Source organism: Mercenaria mercenaria, chromosome 4 (genome assembly GCF_021730395.1).
Source record: "Mercenaria mercenaria strain notata chromosome 4, MADL_Memer_1, whole genome shotgun sequence".
Taxonomy (NCBI): Eukaryota; Metazoa; Mollusca; class Bivalvia; order Venerida; family Veneridae; genus Mercenaria; species Mercenaria mercenaria.
The window spans coordinates 4,612,015-4,629,919 of record NC_069364.1 but is presented as its reverse complement, the minus strand read 5'-3'; the positions used below and the strand labels follow the sequence as shown (position 1 = coordinate 4,629,919).

The 17,905-nt window shown below is 36.6% G+C and overlaps 1 protein-coding gene across 1 annotated transcript in view; it reads left to right on the top strand.

The window, feature by feature from the left end:
* Positions 1-17,905, top strand: part of LOC123550869 (nuclear pore complex protein Nup205-like) — a 63,393-nt gene that overhangs the window by 24,908 nt on the left and 20,580 nt on the right. Inside the window, exons 17-25 of the mRNA XM_045339324.2 lie at positions 90-147; positions 8,831-9,020; positions 10,433-10,553; positions 11,672-11,921; positions 12,906-13,151; positions 13,449-13,592; positions 14,284-14,382; positions 15,443-15,690; positions 16,595-16,786. Coding sequence (XP_045195259.2) covers positions 90-147; positions 8,831-9,020; positions 10,433-10,553; positions 11,672-11,921; positions 12,906-13,151; positions 13,449-13,592; positions 14,284-14,382; positions 15,443-15,690; positions 16,595-16,786 — 1,548 coding nt within the window. The remainder of the gene's footprint in view (positions 1-89; positions 148-8,830; positions 9,021-10,432; positions 10,554-11,671; positions 11,922-12,905; positions 13,152-13,448; positions 13,593-14,283; positions 14,383-15,442; positions 15,691-16,594; positions 16,787-17,905) is intronic.

Genomic DNA, 17,905 nt, shown 5'->3' with positions numbered 1-17,905 from the left:
CCATGCATGCTGATCATGGTCTGCACTGTTCGCTATTCAGTTGTTTTTGCTGATATTTTTTACTATTTTATCTGTACCATATACTTTAGATTTTACGGATCCTGAATGATGCCATGAACCACTTTGAATCTTACACAACAACTCCAGGTAACTTTTTTCTCAGTGTATTTTCTTTTTATTTTCGTTCTTTTCTTTTAATGACATCCACATTTCATGATATTCATTTTTTAAAAAAGTCTTGAAGGCCTGCCTATAATGTTAATGTAGTAATAGCATTTGTACGATATCTAGGCCGTTTCTATTTATAGCTGGCACTCTTATCAGCAGTCTGTGACGTCAGGCGATTCGGACAAACATTTCGGAATCGCACTGAGTAAACTGTAATGTACATGTAAACAAAGCTCAAGATTAAATATTTCTGGAGATAAATTAATGGATAAATCATGGTAACAACTAAACACTGTTGTTATGGAGATTGTAAAAGTGACTCGAGGACTTTGAATAATGATGGAATTTTTTTCATTGGTTTTGGAAATGGATTTCCAAAGCCCAAAACAGATCGTGAAAAGTGCATGCGTTGGGTGCAAAACTGTGGACGGAAATATTTTACCATCGCCAATGTTAACAAGGATACTTATATATGTTCATTGCATTTCGTCGGCGAGAAAGGTCCGACGGAAGAAAATCCAGACCCGATCAAATGTGGAACAGAGGTAAAACCGTGTTTCATTTACAGACTATTACTGAGTATTGAGTCAGTATTATGTAAATGACCGTCTGCCGAACATATGAAAACGCGTTGATTTTAATAATGAAATAATACAATCTTATTTGATAATGTACTTAGAATGTGTATGCACCAATACTGAATCGAATACACAGTAATGAAACAATGAAATAATAATAATCAATAGGATGCCACTAAAAGTTTGAGAAGGTGGGTGGGTGGGGTGTTGTAGACTACCTTGTTAAAAATCAAGTTTTGAAATTCTTACTAGTATAACCAATCAAGACAAGACTCCTAGCCGTAGACCAGGGCGTACGCGGCATATTTCACCCCAGATTCTGTTGTGCATGATTTTAACTGAACTCCACTTTTATATGTACAGGTTACCAGAAAGAGAAAAAGACCTGCTGAACGCCTGCCATACAAGACACCAAAACAGCAGCGTACAGAAAGAAATGAAGCAGCCCAAGCAATGATGATGTTACCAATGACTGATACTATCAGTCCTGTCGTGAGTGAAAATGCACATGAGGGCTTTGAGACTGTTGCAAATAATGCTCCAAAAACGTTGTTCACAAGTACAGGAGTTAATTGTAAACCAGATGTACAGGAAAAGGAAAGTCAGACAGAAAAAACTGTGTCATCAGATATTGTACGGTTAAAAATACAGAACAGAATTTTAGAAAACAATCTCAAAGTCTCATCTCAAGATCAGTTCCAGATTCAGAAGCCAAAGAAACAAAATACAGTTGAAGAAAAGGCAAGAGTCACTGAGGCCTTCAGTGTGGACACCTATATGAACGATGACAAAGCGTTTAAGTTTTACACTGGTTTGACATGCATTCAGTTTTTGTGCCTGTGGGACTTCTTGGGAGACTGTACACAGAAAATAAATTTTTGGAATTCCAGTGTAAGCAATCCAGACAAGACTCCTAGCCGTAGACCAGGGCGTAAGCGGCTTATTTCACCACAGAATCAGTTGTTTATGTTTCTCATGCGAGTTCGGCTTGGATTGTTACACCAAGATTTGGCGTACAGGTTCGAAACAAACGAGACAAGTTTCCACAATAATAATAACCTGGGTTCAATTACTTTATAAACAGTTTTAGATGTTAAAGGAATTTATGTTTGCTTCCAGAAGGAAAGTCCGAAAACATTTGCCAAGATGTTTTAAGAAATATAAAAATATACGCTGTATAATAGATTGTACTGAAGTTCATGTGCAATCCCCAGGAAATTTTGAAGCCCAGGGAAATCAGTACTCTTCTTATAAGGGATACACTTCATATAAGTTTCTTGTTGCAGTTGCACCAAATGGCGCTATACTTTATGTAAGCGATGCGTTTGAAGGCAGTATAAGTGACAAGGAGATTGTAAAACAATCAGATTTTTTAGAATTTCTTGAACCAGGTGATGTTATAATGGCAGATCGTGGGTTTCTGATAGACGATATGTTAAATGAACGTCAAGTTAAGTTGATTAGACCACCATTTCTTGGTTCTAGGCATCAGTTTACGCCGCAGGAGGAAGCTTTGACAAAAGACATTGCTAAACATAGAATTCATGTCGAGCGTTCAATTGAAAGAATTAAAAAGTTTAAAATTCTTCAGCGAGTTATACCACAGGCTTTGCAGCCAGTTTTCTCACAACTAGTTTTTGTTATAGCTTGCTTAGTAAATTTTCAAGACCCACTAGTTAAATGAACAATTAGGCGTAAAAAAATTGTTTGTTTCTGGCATCACGACCTACCCTAAATTTTTGGCTCTACCCTAAATGTTTTTATATGGCCTTGGAGAATATTTTTTCCAACTTATTAACAAAAAGTTGCAAAACTTCACTTTTTATGCTTTAAACATGGTCAGTGATGTTAGAAACCAACTTACTTATTATATAAATGCTCTAAAGGCATAACCCCCTTACTTGTAAAAATTACTTTTTGGACATAAAAATAATTTCTGAAAAGTCTCTTAATAAAAAAAAATTCCCCCCAAAAGATTTCCAACCTACCTATCCTAATTTTTTTGAGCATGTTACCGGAAACAAAGAATTTTTTTAGGCCTTATGATCTGCAGTTTCAACTTTTGTCCCATAAAAACACAGGCAATTCGTTTGAAAAGAGAAAAGTCAATGATCACTCTTAAATTTGTATTTACTTTTCATGTATTTACATATGTTACAATAATGATTTCAGTTAATACTACAATACTAATAAAATCATGTGTAAAGTTAACAATAATAAATATTTGTTTTCACTATATTCATACATTGCTTATAATGTATAACAGATACTGGTTAAACCAGTGTATACAGATTCTGCACTAGTACTGACTTGTTCCCCACAAGTACTTAACAACTTCCACTCTAAAATAAAAATATGTGCATATACACCAAAGGATGGTAACAAGTTTTCCAGGCCCCATTTAATCAGTGTAAATGGATTCTGGACCAGTAGTGACTTGTTCTCCACAAGTGCTTAACAAGTTTCACTCTAAAATAAACATATATGCACATATACCGAAGAATGATAACAAGTTTTCAAAACCACACTTAACCAGTGTACACAGATTCTGCACCAGTACTGACTTGTTCTCCACAAGTACTTAACAACTTCAACTCTTAAAATAAACATATGTGCTTAACAACTTCCACTCTAAAATAAAATAAACATATATGCATATATACCGAAGGATGATAACAAGTGTTCCGAGCCGCACTTAACCAGTGTACATAGATTCTGCACCAGTACTGACTTGTTCTCCAGAAGTACTTAACAACTTCCACTCAAATAAAATATGTGCGTATACACCGAAGGATGATAACAAGTTTTCCAAACTGCACTAAACCAGTGTATACAGATTCTGTACCAGTACTGACTTGTTCTCCACAAGTACTTAACAACTTACACTCTAAAATAAAAATATGTGCATATACACCAAAGGACGGTAACAAGTTTTCCGGGCCCCACTTAATCAGTGTACACGGATTCTGCACCAGTACTGACTTGTTCTCCACAACTACTTAACAACTTCCACTCTTAAAATAAACATATGTGCTAAACAACTTCCACTGTAAAATAAAATAAACATATATGCATATATACCGAAGGATGATATCAAGTGTTCCGAGCCGCACTTAACCAGTGTACATAGATTCTGCACCAGTACTGACTTGTTCTCCACAAGTACTTAACAACTTCCACTCTAAAATAAAAATATGTGCATATACACCAAAGGACGGTAACAAGTTTTCCGGGCCCCACTTAATCAGTGTGCACGGATTCTGCACCAGTACTGACTTGTTCTCCACAAGTACTTAACAACTTCCACTCTTAAAATAAACATATGTGCTTAACAACTTCCACTGTAAAATAAAATAAACATATATGCATATATACCGAAGGATGATAACAAGTGTTCCGAGCCGCACTTAACCAGTGTACATAGATTCTGCACCAGTACTGACTTGTTCTCCACAAGTACTTAACAACTTCCTCACTTGAACAGAACATTCATTGTCAAGTTTATATAATTTTTAAGCTGCTAAGCTCACGTGGTGTCCTCATTTCGAATAATTCCGGACAAATGTAAGAGTGGTGAAAATTTATTAACTTTTCCTTTATTTCAACCCAGAAAGTTTCATCAAACCTAATCCTTTGAATAAAAGTCTCCTTGCTTGACCAAACAACAAAATCACAATACTTTAAGCCTGTTACCCCCATTTGCATCTGAACTTGATAGAAGTACGCATGTTTCTTTTTCAATGTTATTTCCCCGTTACAATCTTCTAAACAGAATGTTTTCACCTGTGCTGGCTTAAGCACAGTCTTGAAGTCAGAAATTTTATGATTTTCCAAAATTTTGGGGCATTTAACTTCTAAAATTCCATATTTGCACTGGGCTTCATCCAGATCTAGAATTAATCCATCTGGACTACATGCAAGTTCAGGATTTGTACCATTTACCCAAAGACCTGTGTTTATTGTTTTCAGACGTTCACTGTTTTTTAAGTCTTTGTAACATTTAATAGCCTCTGTCTCATTCTTGACACCATAGCTAAGAGCTGCTGATGTCACTTTTTCTGTACTCCAGAGTTTTCTGTACAGGAAGTTCCCTATGGCAATCCCTGACTGGAGGTGAACTACAGTGTGGCAAGTTGACGCAGTTAGCCTAACTCTTCTTTCGGTAAACCAACGATCGCTCCTTTGATCCTCAACCAAAAGAGTTGGATAACTGTTTTGCGAAGGCACTTTGAGATGTTCTAGAAATATTTCTCTCCACTCTTTGATTACATTTATCTGATCACTAGTCACTTCATAATCCTCATAACTGAATTCTAGAATAGAATTCCACATTGATGAACTAATTCTTCTATTTTGCAAGTTCCACAAAAAATTGTCCTTGACATTATCTTTGTCTTTGTTTACTGTTGATGGCCCCCTTGGATCAAAGTCAATTACAGAATTAATTTTACGTTTTTTTGAGCTATATGATAATTCTTGTACACGTTTTGGATTTTTTCTGTTTTGACGACCTCTATTCCATGTACAGGGTAATGAAGTGCAGCTGGTAAGGTCTTTACCCGATAATGACAAGAAATTTTCCAACGCATACAACAGTCCAGTCACATGACTACAACGTCCCATAGCGGATGCAATGCAAGTGCAAGATGCATCTTTAACAAAGCCAGAATGTACACTTAATGTCACTGTCACATCATATTCCACATTTGTCCGCATGGAAGCCATTACCTTGCTCTTTAAAAAATAGTGCTCAGATTTGACACAGTCCTGCATTTTCTTCACATGTCCGCTCTCAAAAAACTTTAACCCCTTTTGCATTGGCTTTGCAGTGTGAAGATCTTCAATATCATCATCACTTTCATCACTTACATCTTTGGCATTCACAAACTGAACTGATTCCACAATGTGGTGGTGAATGTGGCCCTTATTGAAAAGTTTTGGCATTTTCTCCTGACAAGATGGGAACTTTCCCCATCCACAGTATGGTAGCAGAGGAACACGAGAAGGCACTCCTGCAAGTTGTAGCTTACTTTCCTTTTTCAGTTCATACCATTTCCCACAATCTACCCCGACATCAATTTCCTTGTCTTTGCCAGCACTGATACAACTATGAACTCTGCAAATAGAAACAAAAATAGAAATAATTTTTCAAAAAAATACCTGGTAAAAATTTATGAGGCAAACTACCTAACGCTTGTCAAAAATCTCTGATTAATTTAATGTAGGCAGTGGCTAGGTAGTTGGCTCTATATATTCATCGTATATGAACATGTAAGTCAAGTTCAGGGTTCTCGGAAATGCCATATTTGGTCGAGGTAGCCGGCTTAATATATATACATACCATAATGAACATATAAGTTGAGTAAGTGTGTCAAAGTAGCCCATCCATACATACTAGTTAACAGGTACAATGAATATATGGATGGCACTTGTTTGAAATTAACTGAATAAATGATCTAGCATTTACCACAAATGACTACGCATTATTGCAGTTTCAAACAAATCTACAGTACTGTACCCTACTGCAGTACTGTAAATATGTTACTTTCGGTTCAGTTCGCACTACTGTTTCGGTAATATAATATTCCAGACAAATACACATGCATATACACGAGAGTTACGCTTTTTCATGTAATTTTTTAGTTAACGACCATTAATTTACACTTGCCTGTTCCTTACAATGAACAAGTTCACATTGCATCCACAATACACATCACATTAACAATGTACAGTCTACTAACAGATGTAGTACACGGCATAGAGTTAACACAAAGAAGTTGACTTACCGCTTCAAGATTTCACTCCTATTTCCAGTTTTACGTAGTCCTCGGCATTCCAGCCACCTACTTAATTGTGTATTTGAATGTTTTTCAATAGACTCATAAACAAACTTTGCCCCAGGCACTTCGTTTTCATTTAATTCTATGTATTGAAAAGGTTCACTCGCTGCCATTGTTGATAATTCTGAGATAATGTTTGTCCGAAATCTTGACCACGTGACCTTTTGTACTATAATTAGAATGACCGCATCGCTTTGTGACGTATGCATACCTGGATATCGTACAAGTGCTATTACAACTAACAATGGCCAACATGTTGACTATACTAGAATATCAGTAGTCTCGTGCTGTTTACTGAGAAAAATACAAGTTAAAGTTTCCTAGATTAGCTGATTGTATGTTGTGTTCCATGACAATTAGTTAAATGATGTGCCTTTGTGTAAATTGCATAATTGCAGTACAGTCATTATGTCTGCCACCACACAGTGGTGTTGGAGACATATTGATTTACTCTTGTCTGTGTGTCACAAATCTTGTCCGCACTCAAAGTCGAACATTTCTCATCCAATCTTCACCAGACTTGAACAAAATGTGTTTGTCAATAAGTCCTTGGCCAAATTCGATAACTAGCCAAATCGGCCCAGGCACTTCGGAATTATGGCCCTTGAATTACTGGTAGGACGCTTACTCCGACATACCAATAGGCCACTTACTCCAACACGCTTGCTCCAACACCATGGTTCACACAGGCCATGAAAAGTCCTTGAATTTGATGCCTACTCCTTGAAAACTACTTGAATTTGGTAACAATCAGAAACTACTTGAAAACTACTTGAATTTAGGAAAAAACGTACAAAAGATGGCAAATAGTCCTTAAATTCGTCGGGCGCGAAGTGAAAACAGACAAACATTATAAACGGACCAAAATAAACTAAAAAACGACAAAAAAAAACAACCGTTACCGCCATTAGGGCCTGCCACGGAGTCGGCGATAGTACGGTATGGTACTGTACTTTACGGGTTTTATGCTCTTTTAAGTAATTGTCACACTGTGTAATTTATCCGCGATGTGTTGATGGTCATTTTTCCAGGAAGAAAAACATGAGTTCTAAAAAGTACAATTGTGTCTTTTCGCAAAAGTGGCTTACTGATGACAATTATAAACATTGGCTACGGGAATTCAAAGGCGAAAAACGAAATGCCTTTGTGTTTTTTGTGACAAGATAATCAACATCGCTGCTATGGGGAGAAAGTGCATTAAAATCACATTCCAGAAGCAAAAAAACATAAAAATAGCTCTGCCATGAGAAGTTGACTGAAACAATTGATGCTTTTTTCGCTCCTAAGCATGTAAGAGAGTCAACACAGGATATAAATAATAACGACTTGACAATACCGCCCCCGCCACCACCTACTGTGAAAACTGGGCCAAAATCGTTTAATTTTGTCCTAAATTGGATTTAAATTGGTTATTTTATGTCTCGGCAACAGTGACATTGCGCCCATTTTAGTCCTTGAAAATGGAGGAAAACTACTTGAAAACTCCTTGAAAACTACTTGAATTTTTTTTGGGAAGGTCTGTATGAACCATGAACACTTATCCAATAGGCCGCTTACTCTAACACTTATTCCAAAACTATCAAAGGTATATTTTCTGTGAGTAAACAGTATATAAAAACAGACTTACTATTCAGATGATTAGGCAGTTGTGGGAGGCATGCGCTTTTCTCAAAAACAGCTCTAGTTTTAAGTCGGATCTTACATTAAAATCACTGGCTTTGGTTATGTTCAATCTATGAGCTAAGTGTATCATTGTAATATATAATGATTAAACACAAGAAATTTAATTGATTGAATTTTGTAAGCATGACGTATGTTTGCACAAGTTGTTACAACATGATAACGTAATTTATATGACTTCACCTACATGTATATTACATTGGGTTCTGGGTAACATAGATCCAATAAAATTAGGTCAAATTTAGGTTGTTTATTGATATTAAAATGAAAACATGTATAAAACATACATTAAAGAGATGAATATTTTGATATTGTCTGCCACTAAACAATAATTGGCAATGCCCATGAATGAACAATGATCTTGAGGCTTATTACTTTCAGGTGATTATTCACTCTTCAGGGGAATTGTTGCCTGGTGACAGCATCAAATTATTAAACACTGTTGTGTGTGTGTTTGATGTAGAAACTTCATTGAAGAATTTTCCATTTGTGATGTTTCATTAGAGAAAATTGGCAGTCTTGTTTTAAACATTACTGAGAAAATGGAATTTCTTTTCTTCACAGGTCAGAAGAATTTGGAGAAAGCAGCCTTGCTGTGTCTACAGATGATAGAAATCACCCTGGAGAAGGAGGAACTTTTTGTAGACATGGTGCGCGATACAGGGTCTCCCCTGCTAGTCACACCCATGGATAGGCTACTTCTCGGCATTAATCCAAGAACAGGCAAAGCTGATTATATTGTCACTGTTGCCAAGTATGTACTTTGTATTGAAAACAGCATGAGAAATTTTTTGTATTTTTATACATTTTTTCAGTAATACAAATTTAAAGCACAAAAATAGATTTACTGTTACATGTTGGTAAACCTTGATGAATTTGAATAAATTATGAGAGAATGTTTTTACAACTAGCATTAAAGGTAATTGACCTTCATCTTTACTGCTTGAGAACTATTTAGCATTTGCTAGAAAATTGGGGACCATTTTTTAGCTCATCTGATTTTTTGAAAAAAAAAATGAGTTATTGTCATCACTTGAGCGGTTGTCGGCGTCGGCGTCTGCGTCGGCGTTGCCTGGTTAAGTTTTATGTTTAGGTCAGCTTTTCTCCTAAACTATCAAAGCTATTGCTTTGAAACTTGGAATACTTGTTCACCATCATAAGCTGACCCTGTATAGCAAGAAACATAACTCCATCTTGCTTTTTGCAAGATTTATGGCCCCTTTTGTACTTAGAAAATATCAGATTTCTTGGTTAAGTTTTATGTTTAGGTCAACTTTTCTCCTAAACTATCAAAGCTATTGCTTTGAAACTTGGAAAACTTGTTCACCATCATAAGCAGACCCTGTACGTCAAGAAACATAACTCCATCTTGCTTTTTGCAAGATTTATTGCCCCTTTTTGACTTAGAAAATCAGTTTTCTTGGTTAAGTTTTATGTTTAGGTCAGCTTTTATCCTAAACTATCAAAGCTATTGCTTTAAAACTTGCAACACTTGTTCACCATCATAAGTTGACCCTGTATAGCAAGAAACATAACTCCGTCCTGCTTTTTGCAAGATTTATGGCCCCTTTTGGACTTAGAAAATATCAGATTTCTTGGTTAAGTTTTATGTTTAGGTCAACTTTTTCTCTTAAACTATCAAAGCTATTGCTTTGAAACTTGCAACACTTGTTGACCATCATAAGCTGACCCTGTACAGCAAGCAACATAACTCCATCCTGCTTTGTGCAACAATTATTGCCCCTTTTGGACTTAGAAAATCATTTTCTTGGTTGAGTATTATGTTTAAGTCAACTTTTCTCATGGTCCTTTAAAACTATCAAAGCTATTGCTTTAAAACTTGCAACAGTTTTTCACCATCATAAGTGGACACTGTACATCAAGAAACATAACTCTATCCTGCTTTTTGCAAGAATGATGGCCCTTTTTAGACTTAGAAAATCATGGGTAGGACAATATTTCTATTACACAAAAAAAATCAGATGAGCGTCAGCACCCGCAAGGCGGTGCTCTTGTTTTGTAAGACGGTTACACTGTCCATAATTGTATATGCATGAAACAAAGAAAATAAAGACATATGTACATGTATTTGTCATCAGTAAGGAGTAGGTATTGATAGCAAACATCTTGACAGTATATAGTTTACTGTTAAGCACATATTTTCAGGTACATGATGTTTAACAGCACAATGCCAGAACATACCCTAGCTGCTATGAGAATACTCTATATGGTTGGTAAATCTAGCACCATACAGTCCGATCTAGTCACACTCTTCACTGAAAACAAGGTAATTGTCGTTAATAGTTGTGGACTAATTATGTCTCCCACCACACAGTGGTGTGGGAGACATTGATTTACTCCAGTCTGTGTGTGTGTGTGTGTGTCTGTCTGTCTGTCACAAAGCTTGTCCGCACTCTAAGTCGAACATTTCTCATCTGATCTTCACCAAACTTGAACAAAATGTGTTTGACCATGAGACCTCGGCCAAGTTCGATAACTAGCCAAATCCGCCCAGGCACTTTTGAATTATGGCCCTTGAATTACTGATTGGATCCATTCATCACAGCCATCGAGAGAAACTAGACATTTTTCAATGGGGTCCATTCATCACACCCATCGAAAGAAACTAGACATTTTTCAATGGGGTCCATTCATCAAAGCCATCGAAAGAAACTAGACATTTTTCAATGTTGCAAACAACTAGAGAATGCTTGGTCTTACAATGGTCAAACTTCCAAGGATTTTGCCTGTGGTTAGTAGTTGACACCTATTGTTTTCAAAGGCCAAGTTCACAATGGCATTGAGACCAGAAGTGGGTTCCTCTTAGTAACTGATAAATAGTTTTGGCCTACAGTCATCACCCTTCATAGGACGATTGCCAGTGGTCAATATGTCATCCAGTAGCATGACATTGAGACTTATTAAATGATTTCACAGAATATTCTAGCATAAAACTGCTGTTATTGTCACTTTTTGGGGGTGTTTTAACAGGAGAGAAAACGTGTGTTAACAGACATTTTTCAATGTTGCAAACAACTAGAGAACCCTAACGGGCTCGGGTACCAACCAATCCCTTGGGCTTCTGCAGATGTTATAACATGAAAAACATGCATTATCTCTACATAATTAAAGTTGAGAATTGATGTTATTTGTAAAAATCCCTATGAATGCTAAAATGGAGTATATTGATTTGTTGGAAATACCACTGATTTAGATGTTAGACATGATCTGTGAACAAGGTAAATCCTAGCTTTTGTATATAGTTAAAGGAAATCCCAAATGTCTTTGTGTTTTTGTTTTTTTTTGTCAAAATGAAAAGAAGTTACTATTGTATCTACTTCTGCACTGACTGGACATATTTTGATTTCCATGGTAATGTAGAACTGTTCCAAAATTTTGAATTAGGAATCCAGCGAGCAGTTGTTGCATGGGTTTGTTGAATGTCTCGACACTGACGACCCAGAGGATGATACCCAGGAAGAACAGGTAGATGAGGATACAGAGGTGTCCAGTAGTAAAGTCCGCAACTCAACGAGACAGTATCTACTTAAACTGATGATCAACTCCCTGGAACAACCGGCACCAAATCTTGCTCACTTCCTTCTTGGTTTTGAGCTGAGAAAACCTGTCAGCAAGACCAACTTACAAGATCAGGGTAAGCAATCTTCCCAGTTGAGATTTCATCGTTTTATACTTCAATATTATTAAATGAATTAGTAAATAGGTTTAGTAGCCAAAGAAAAACTTTCAGACTATACCAGAGTGGATCTATGTTTATTGTCCAGATCATTTTTCAGTATTTACCTTTCTACAAGAAAAAAAAACTGAAAAAAAAGAAAGAAAAACTAGACTTTGTATCTTGCCTGACAAAAACCAACCTGTTTAATAACAAAATGTTCAGGTTCAAACTATTGTGTTACAAAACATCAAGAATCAATTCAGTAAAAGGTTAGAATTATGATTAAAAAAAACTACAATTATTGAGCTTTTCAGCATGGCCTTTTGTGACATCTTTCAAATGTTTTCTTTTAAACTTTGTAATTAATATGTTAAGTTCAACTATGGTATTCAACTCACCCAGTTTGCGTCAAAGTCGCACATTTCTTGAAATATTAGTGCAAGATCATATCTCAGTAACCACTGCATGTATTGGATTGAAATAAAGGTTTCCCAGTCATCAAACCAACTGATTAAACTAAGCTAGATAAGTTTGTTTTGGTTTAATTTTAAAGTAAATTATTGCCCTTTTTCTACTGAGAAAATTAATTGCAATTATAACTATCAAGCCATATCTCAATAACAACTATATGTATTGGATTGAAACTTCACAAAATATCTTCAGTCATCTTGTTGGCATATAACCAAGGTACATAACTCTTGGTTGAATTTAGTGTGAACTGGAACATTTTTTCATCTTAAAAATTTGGTGTACGTTTTGCCTGTCAATTACTATCAAGTTATACCTCAGTAATAACTAAATGTCATGGACTGAAACATTGCACAAAGCATTTTTCATTTCAGTTAAAGCATGTTTGATACTGATAAAATAAGATTCAAAGGAAAAATGTCCATGAAAGTACCAATACTGAATAGATATATTGTATTGAAAGAAGTACTGAGTATTTAGTTATGTTAACAGGTGTTCTCACATCACCGAAGACATGCCTTCATTCTGTTCTGACCATATTAACACGAGGTATTGGTGCCGGTACTGGGCCTCAGTGCCTTATAGAAACTCCAAAACTGGCTGAGCTGGGATACAGGCTGATCTACATGCTGGCGGCCAACAAAGATGCGTCTCTACCGACATTACGGTATCTCAGGACGTCCCATGATTTCCTGTATAGACAGTTACAACATCTTCCATATGAACATAAAAATTACAGTAAGAATTCTTATAGAGCAATTTCATCTTATAGGAAAATATTGTGTAAGTAAAGGGATATTAAAATGGTTTCCAAGTCAAGATTTTTAGTAGTGTATAGATTGTCTACCCTGGCATATCTGCAAGACTTTCATACCATATTCAAACTCACAACCTGTCCACTTGTATTCTGTACCCTTTCATATTACTATGCTTTACTTTTGTTATTTTACAAGATCTGTTGTAGTAAAACATCAATTTTAGTAATCTTTGAACCATCTTTGTATTCAAGATTGTTCATTACCTGTGTATTTGTAGAGCATTCGGTTATGAACCACCAGTCGTGGCTTTTAAAGACAGTAGCAGTAGAGTTGAGGGTCACTTCTATAAATAGACAGCGCTCACATACACAGAGATTGATGAAACTTATCCTTGATGACTATGATGAAGATCAGACTTCAGGTACATTGTATTTTTGTTTGAAAACAAGGAATATTTTGTGAATGTTAATTTTATCATCATGCAGTCTTATAGAGGTCTTACCTTAAATCAGAGAAAGTATGTTTGAAAATTTTCTAGTTAGCAGAGTGAATGATGTCTTTCATAGAAAGTGTTAGTGGGCCTCTTTGCTTGAGTAGGTGACTAAATGCTTGGAGAGGCCTCCACGGCTGACTGGTTAAGGTTGCTTACTTCTAATCACTTGCCCCTCACTGATGTGGGTGTGAGTCTCACTAGGGACTTTGAATTCTGCAAGTAATGAAGCTATCCAGCTGGCTTACAGAAGGTAGGTGGTTCTACCCACGTGCCTGCCCGTGATGAATTAATGCACAGAGGGGCCCCATGGGTCTTCCTCCACTATCAAAGCTGGAAGGACAGCATATGACCAATAATTGTGCCTGTGCAACGTAACACCTCCCCCCCCCCCAAAAAAAAAAAAAACAACAAAAACTATATGCTTTGAATGTAAATTCTATCTTTTTTGCCTAGTTTGAAATTCCTTTAGAACATTGGTATGGCAATAAAAGTAAACTCTTCATGACTTTAATTTACAATCAAGTAATAAATTTTGGTTTAAGATACATAGTTTCCATCTGTTTCCCCACTAGGAAAAAATGACATTGATGAGAAATCTTGAGTTTGTTTCTCTTTCCAGTGTTACAGCCAGTAGGTCAAGGCCCAGACGAGTCTGAATACTTCTCAGCATCAAGGTTGGGAGATCTAACAGCTTCACAATACACCAGGACAGTCAAAGGTACTCATTGTAAAAGTGGTTTTTGTCAGTCCTTTCTGAACTGTAGTAAAAGATTGCTTATGAACAGAGACCACTTGGTTCTGATTAGCAGTGTAGATTACCTGTGAAGACTACCAACTAATGAAGAGCTACTTTGCTGCCCAAAATTTGGATTTTATATAGAGGTTTGAGTGCAGTTCTTTTGGAAAATGTGCTTCTTCTACACTGTTATGCAACAACAAAATTTATTGTGTTCACAGGTACATACCACGCATGTTTAGACTTCAAGATTACTGTTAGATCCACCTTTTCTGTAAACGGGTTTTCCCCTGATTTCTCTTTAACAATGCCATTGGTATTAAACATCGTTTTAAAGAACTATAATGATGGTAACAGGATCCTTTTTAGTTTTCAAATATCTAGGTAAGTTTTGAATTTACCAACAAAAAACTGTTTTGGTGGGGTATTTTCTACTATAAATTTCAGCCAGTTTTGACACCATATTTCAAAATAAAACAGTTTTGACTTCATGAATAACTGGATTGTTGTATTTTTATATTACTTTGGCAGTTTCAAGATATCTTAGCAAAAAAGCAGTATTTTTCATGCAAAGAAATACTGGATTGAAGTTGTTTTCGAAGTTATGATTTTGCCCGAGTTTGATGCTAGGAAAATGCATTTTTGACCATAAGATTTGCATTAGCCTGAAAGTTTGAAAAAAATTCAAAAAGGTTGTATTGCCATCGTTGAAGATGTTCAGAATGACATATAGTTACTGCTTGATCTCACAGAATACAGCAGAAATTCACAAAAACCTTGTTGCAGGTGAATCAAACAATAAAACTGTGTTTTCAGTTTGGCAGTACATTTTCCCTTCATGTATATGGTCTTGGCCCTGTGTGTTCTGAAGGATCATAGTGAATTACTTAAAGCAAACATGTTACTAGAAATGCAGCTGGATGAACTCACTGGCAATGTTACTTTGCCATCTTGTAACTAGCTGTTAACACTAATACAGACTGATGACTAATGTAGTGTTAAGAATATTAAATAGCTCTGTTACGTTATTATTTGATGCCAGGTCGACAGTATAGACGAAGGATAATGAGTTTACTGGACACGGTTCAGTTCAGTCAGCAGTATCCAGACCAAATACACCTGGAGTTCTTTGACTACCGTCTGATACAGCAGGTTATAACGAGCGTAGAAAGGAAGGATGAGGGAGGTGTCACATTCTACGATGTTAAATCATTATACCGTATTCTAATGAATGAACTCAACAATTTACAGGGGACCACAATGGCAGGGCAAAGGCAGATGATTATTGAGGTATATCTTTATTTTTGTGTGACGTTCAGTGTACTGGATAAAGCATGGTTCTTCTAGGCCAAAATGTGAAAATTTATTCTTTGATAAGTGACTTCAGAGTGGTTTGGGGGGCCTCTGGGTCGAGTTACTAAGGCCGGTGACTTAGAATCACTTGCCCCTCACCAATGTGAGGAAGCCATCCAGCTACCTTATGGAAGGTGGGTGGTTCCACCTATGTGTCCGCCTGTGATGAAATAATGTTCAGAGGGACAACTGGGATTTCCTCTTCCATCAAAGCTGGAATATTGCCATATGATCTATAATTGTGTCGTCATGAAGTTTAGCCCAACAAAAAGAAAACAAATCAAAGTGGTTATTTTCAGGTGCTCACCCATGCCTATAATATTGCCTGGATGCCCATTTTTGGCTTTTCTCCTCCATCAAAAAGCTGAAAGGTCACCATATGACTTAAATGGTATTGGTGTTACTTAAAATCCCAACATAAACATTTTAAAATTATAGTGTGATAGAAACAAAAAAGTGAGATGACAAATTTTACCTCTGACCATCTTTATCTCTCTTGTCTACACATCATTGAGGTAAGATTTGTTCCCTTCAGTAACAATAGTGATCTTTTATAACTATTCAGTTTATTCCTGTAAATTTAATGTAATTATTTCTAATACTTAGAGAATAACTAGTACTATCATTTGTCCTTCACCTCTAATTCATGTGGAGAAGTTGGCAGTTTATTGTGGAGAACAGGTTTGTACTGGTACAGAATCCAGGAACTCTGGTTAGGTTAACTGCCCTCTGTTACATAACTTAAATACTGTTGAAAAACGGTGTTCAACCCAAAACAAACAAACAAGCAAACTTTTGTTTATGAGATGCATTGTTTACCGTTCATGTGTTTTCCCACCAGGAAATTGAAGGTATTCTGCGGATGGTGATAGAACGTAACAAGGTATGTCAGAGTCTACATTCAAAGCATCAGGCGTTTGACTCGTGGCGACAGGTGACTGAGATTATACTGACAGCATGTCCCGAGGATCTGCTGCAGGGAGAGACTAGACAAACTGTACTGTTTGAACTATTGCAAGATCTACTCATGAAGGTAAACCCGATCAAATATTTTATGGTTTGAGTCAAAGTGAATTTGATTGGTTAACACGTGCTTGCACATGAGAGACTTTTTCAGTGTAAATTGCACATATCACCAATCAGATTTTGGTTTTGTTATGCCCCCCTTCGGAGAAGGAGGGGTATATTGTTTTGCAGATGTCGGTCGGTCAGAATGTAGACCAATCCGTTTCCGGACAATAACTCAAGAACTCTTAGGCCTAGGATCATGAAAGTTGATAGGGAGGTTGGTCATCACCAGCAGATGACCCCTATTGATTCAAGTCTGTATGTCAAAGGTCAAGGTCACAGTGACCCTGAATAGTAGAACGGTTTCCGGATGATAACTCAAGAACCCTTGGGCCTAGGATCATGAAAGTTGATAGGGAGGTTGGTAATGACCAGCAGATGACCCCTATTGATTTTGAGGTCAGTATGAAAAAGGTCAAGGTCACAGTGACCAGGAACAGTAAAATGGTTTCCGGGCAATAACTGAAGAACGCTTGGGCCTAGTATCAGGAAAATTGATAGTTAGGTTGGCCATGACCAGCAGATGACCCCTATTGATTTTGAGGTTATTAGGTAAAAGGTCAAGGTCACATTGGCCAGGAACAGTTAAATGGTTTCTGATCTTCTTGTCCAAAACCATAGGGCCTAGGGCTTTGATATTTGGTATGTAGCACAATCTAGTGGTCCTCTACCAAGATTGTTCAGATTATTTCCCTGGGGTCAAATATGGCCCCACCCCGGGGGTCACATGGTTTATATAGACTTATATAGGAAAAAAACTTTGAAAAACCTCTTGTCCAAAAACCACAGGGCCTAGGGCTTTGATGTTTTGTATATGAAATCATCTAGTGGTCCTCTACTAAGATTTTTCAAATTATTTCCCTAGGGTCAAATATGGCTCTGCCCTGGGGGTCACATGGTTTACATAGACTTATATAGGGAAAAACTTTGAAAATCTTCTTGTTGAAACCACAAAGACTATGGCTTTGATATTTTGTAATGTAGCATCATCTAGTGGTTCTCTACCAAGTTTGTTCAAATTATTCTTCTAGGGTCAAATATGGCCCCGCCCCAGGGGTCACATGGTTCATATAGACTTATATAT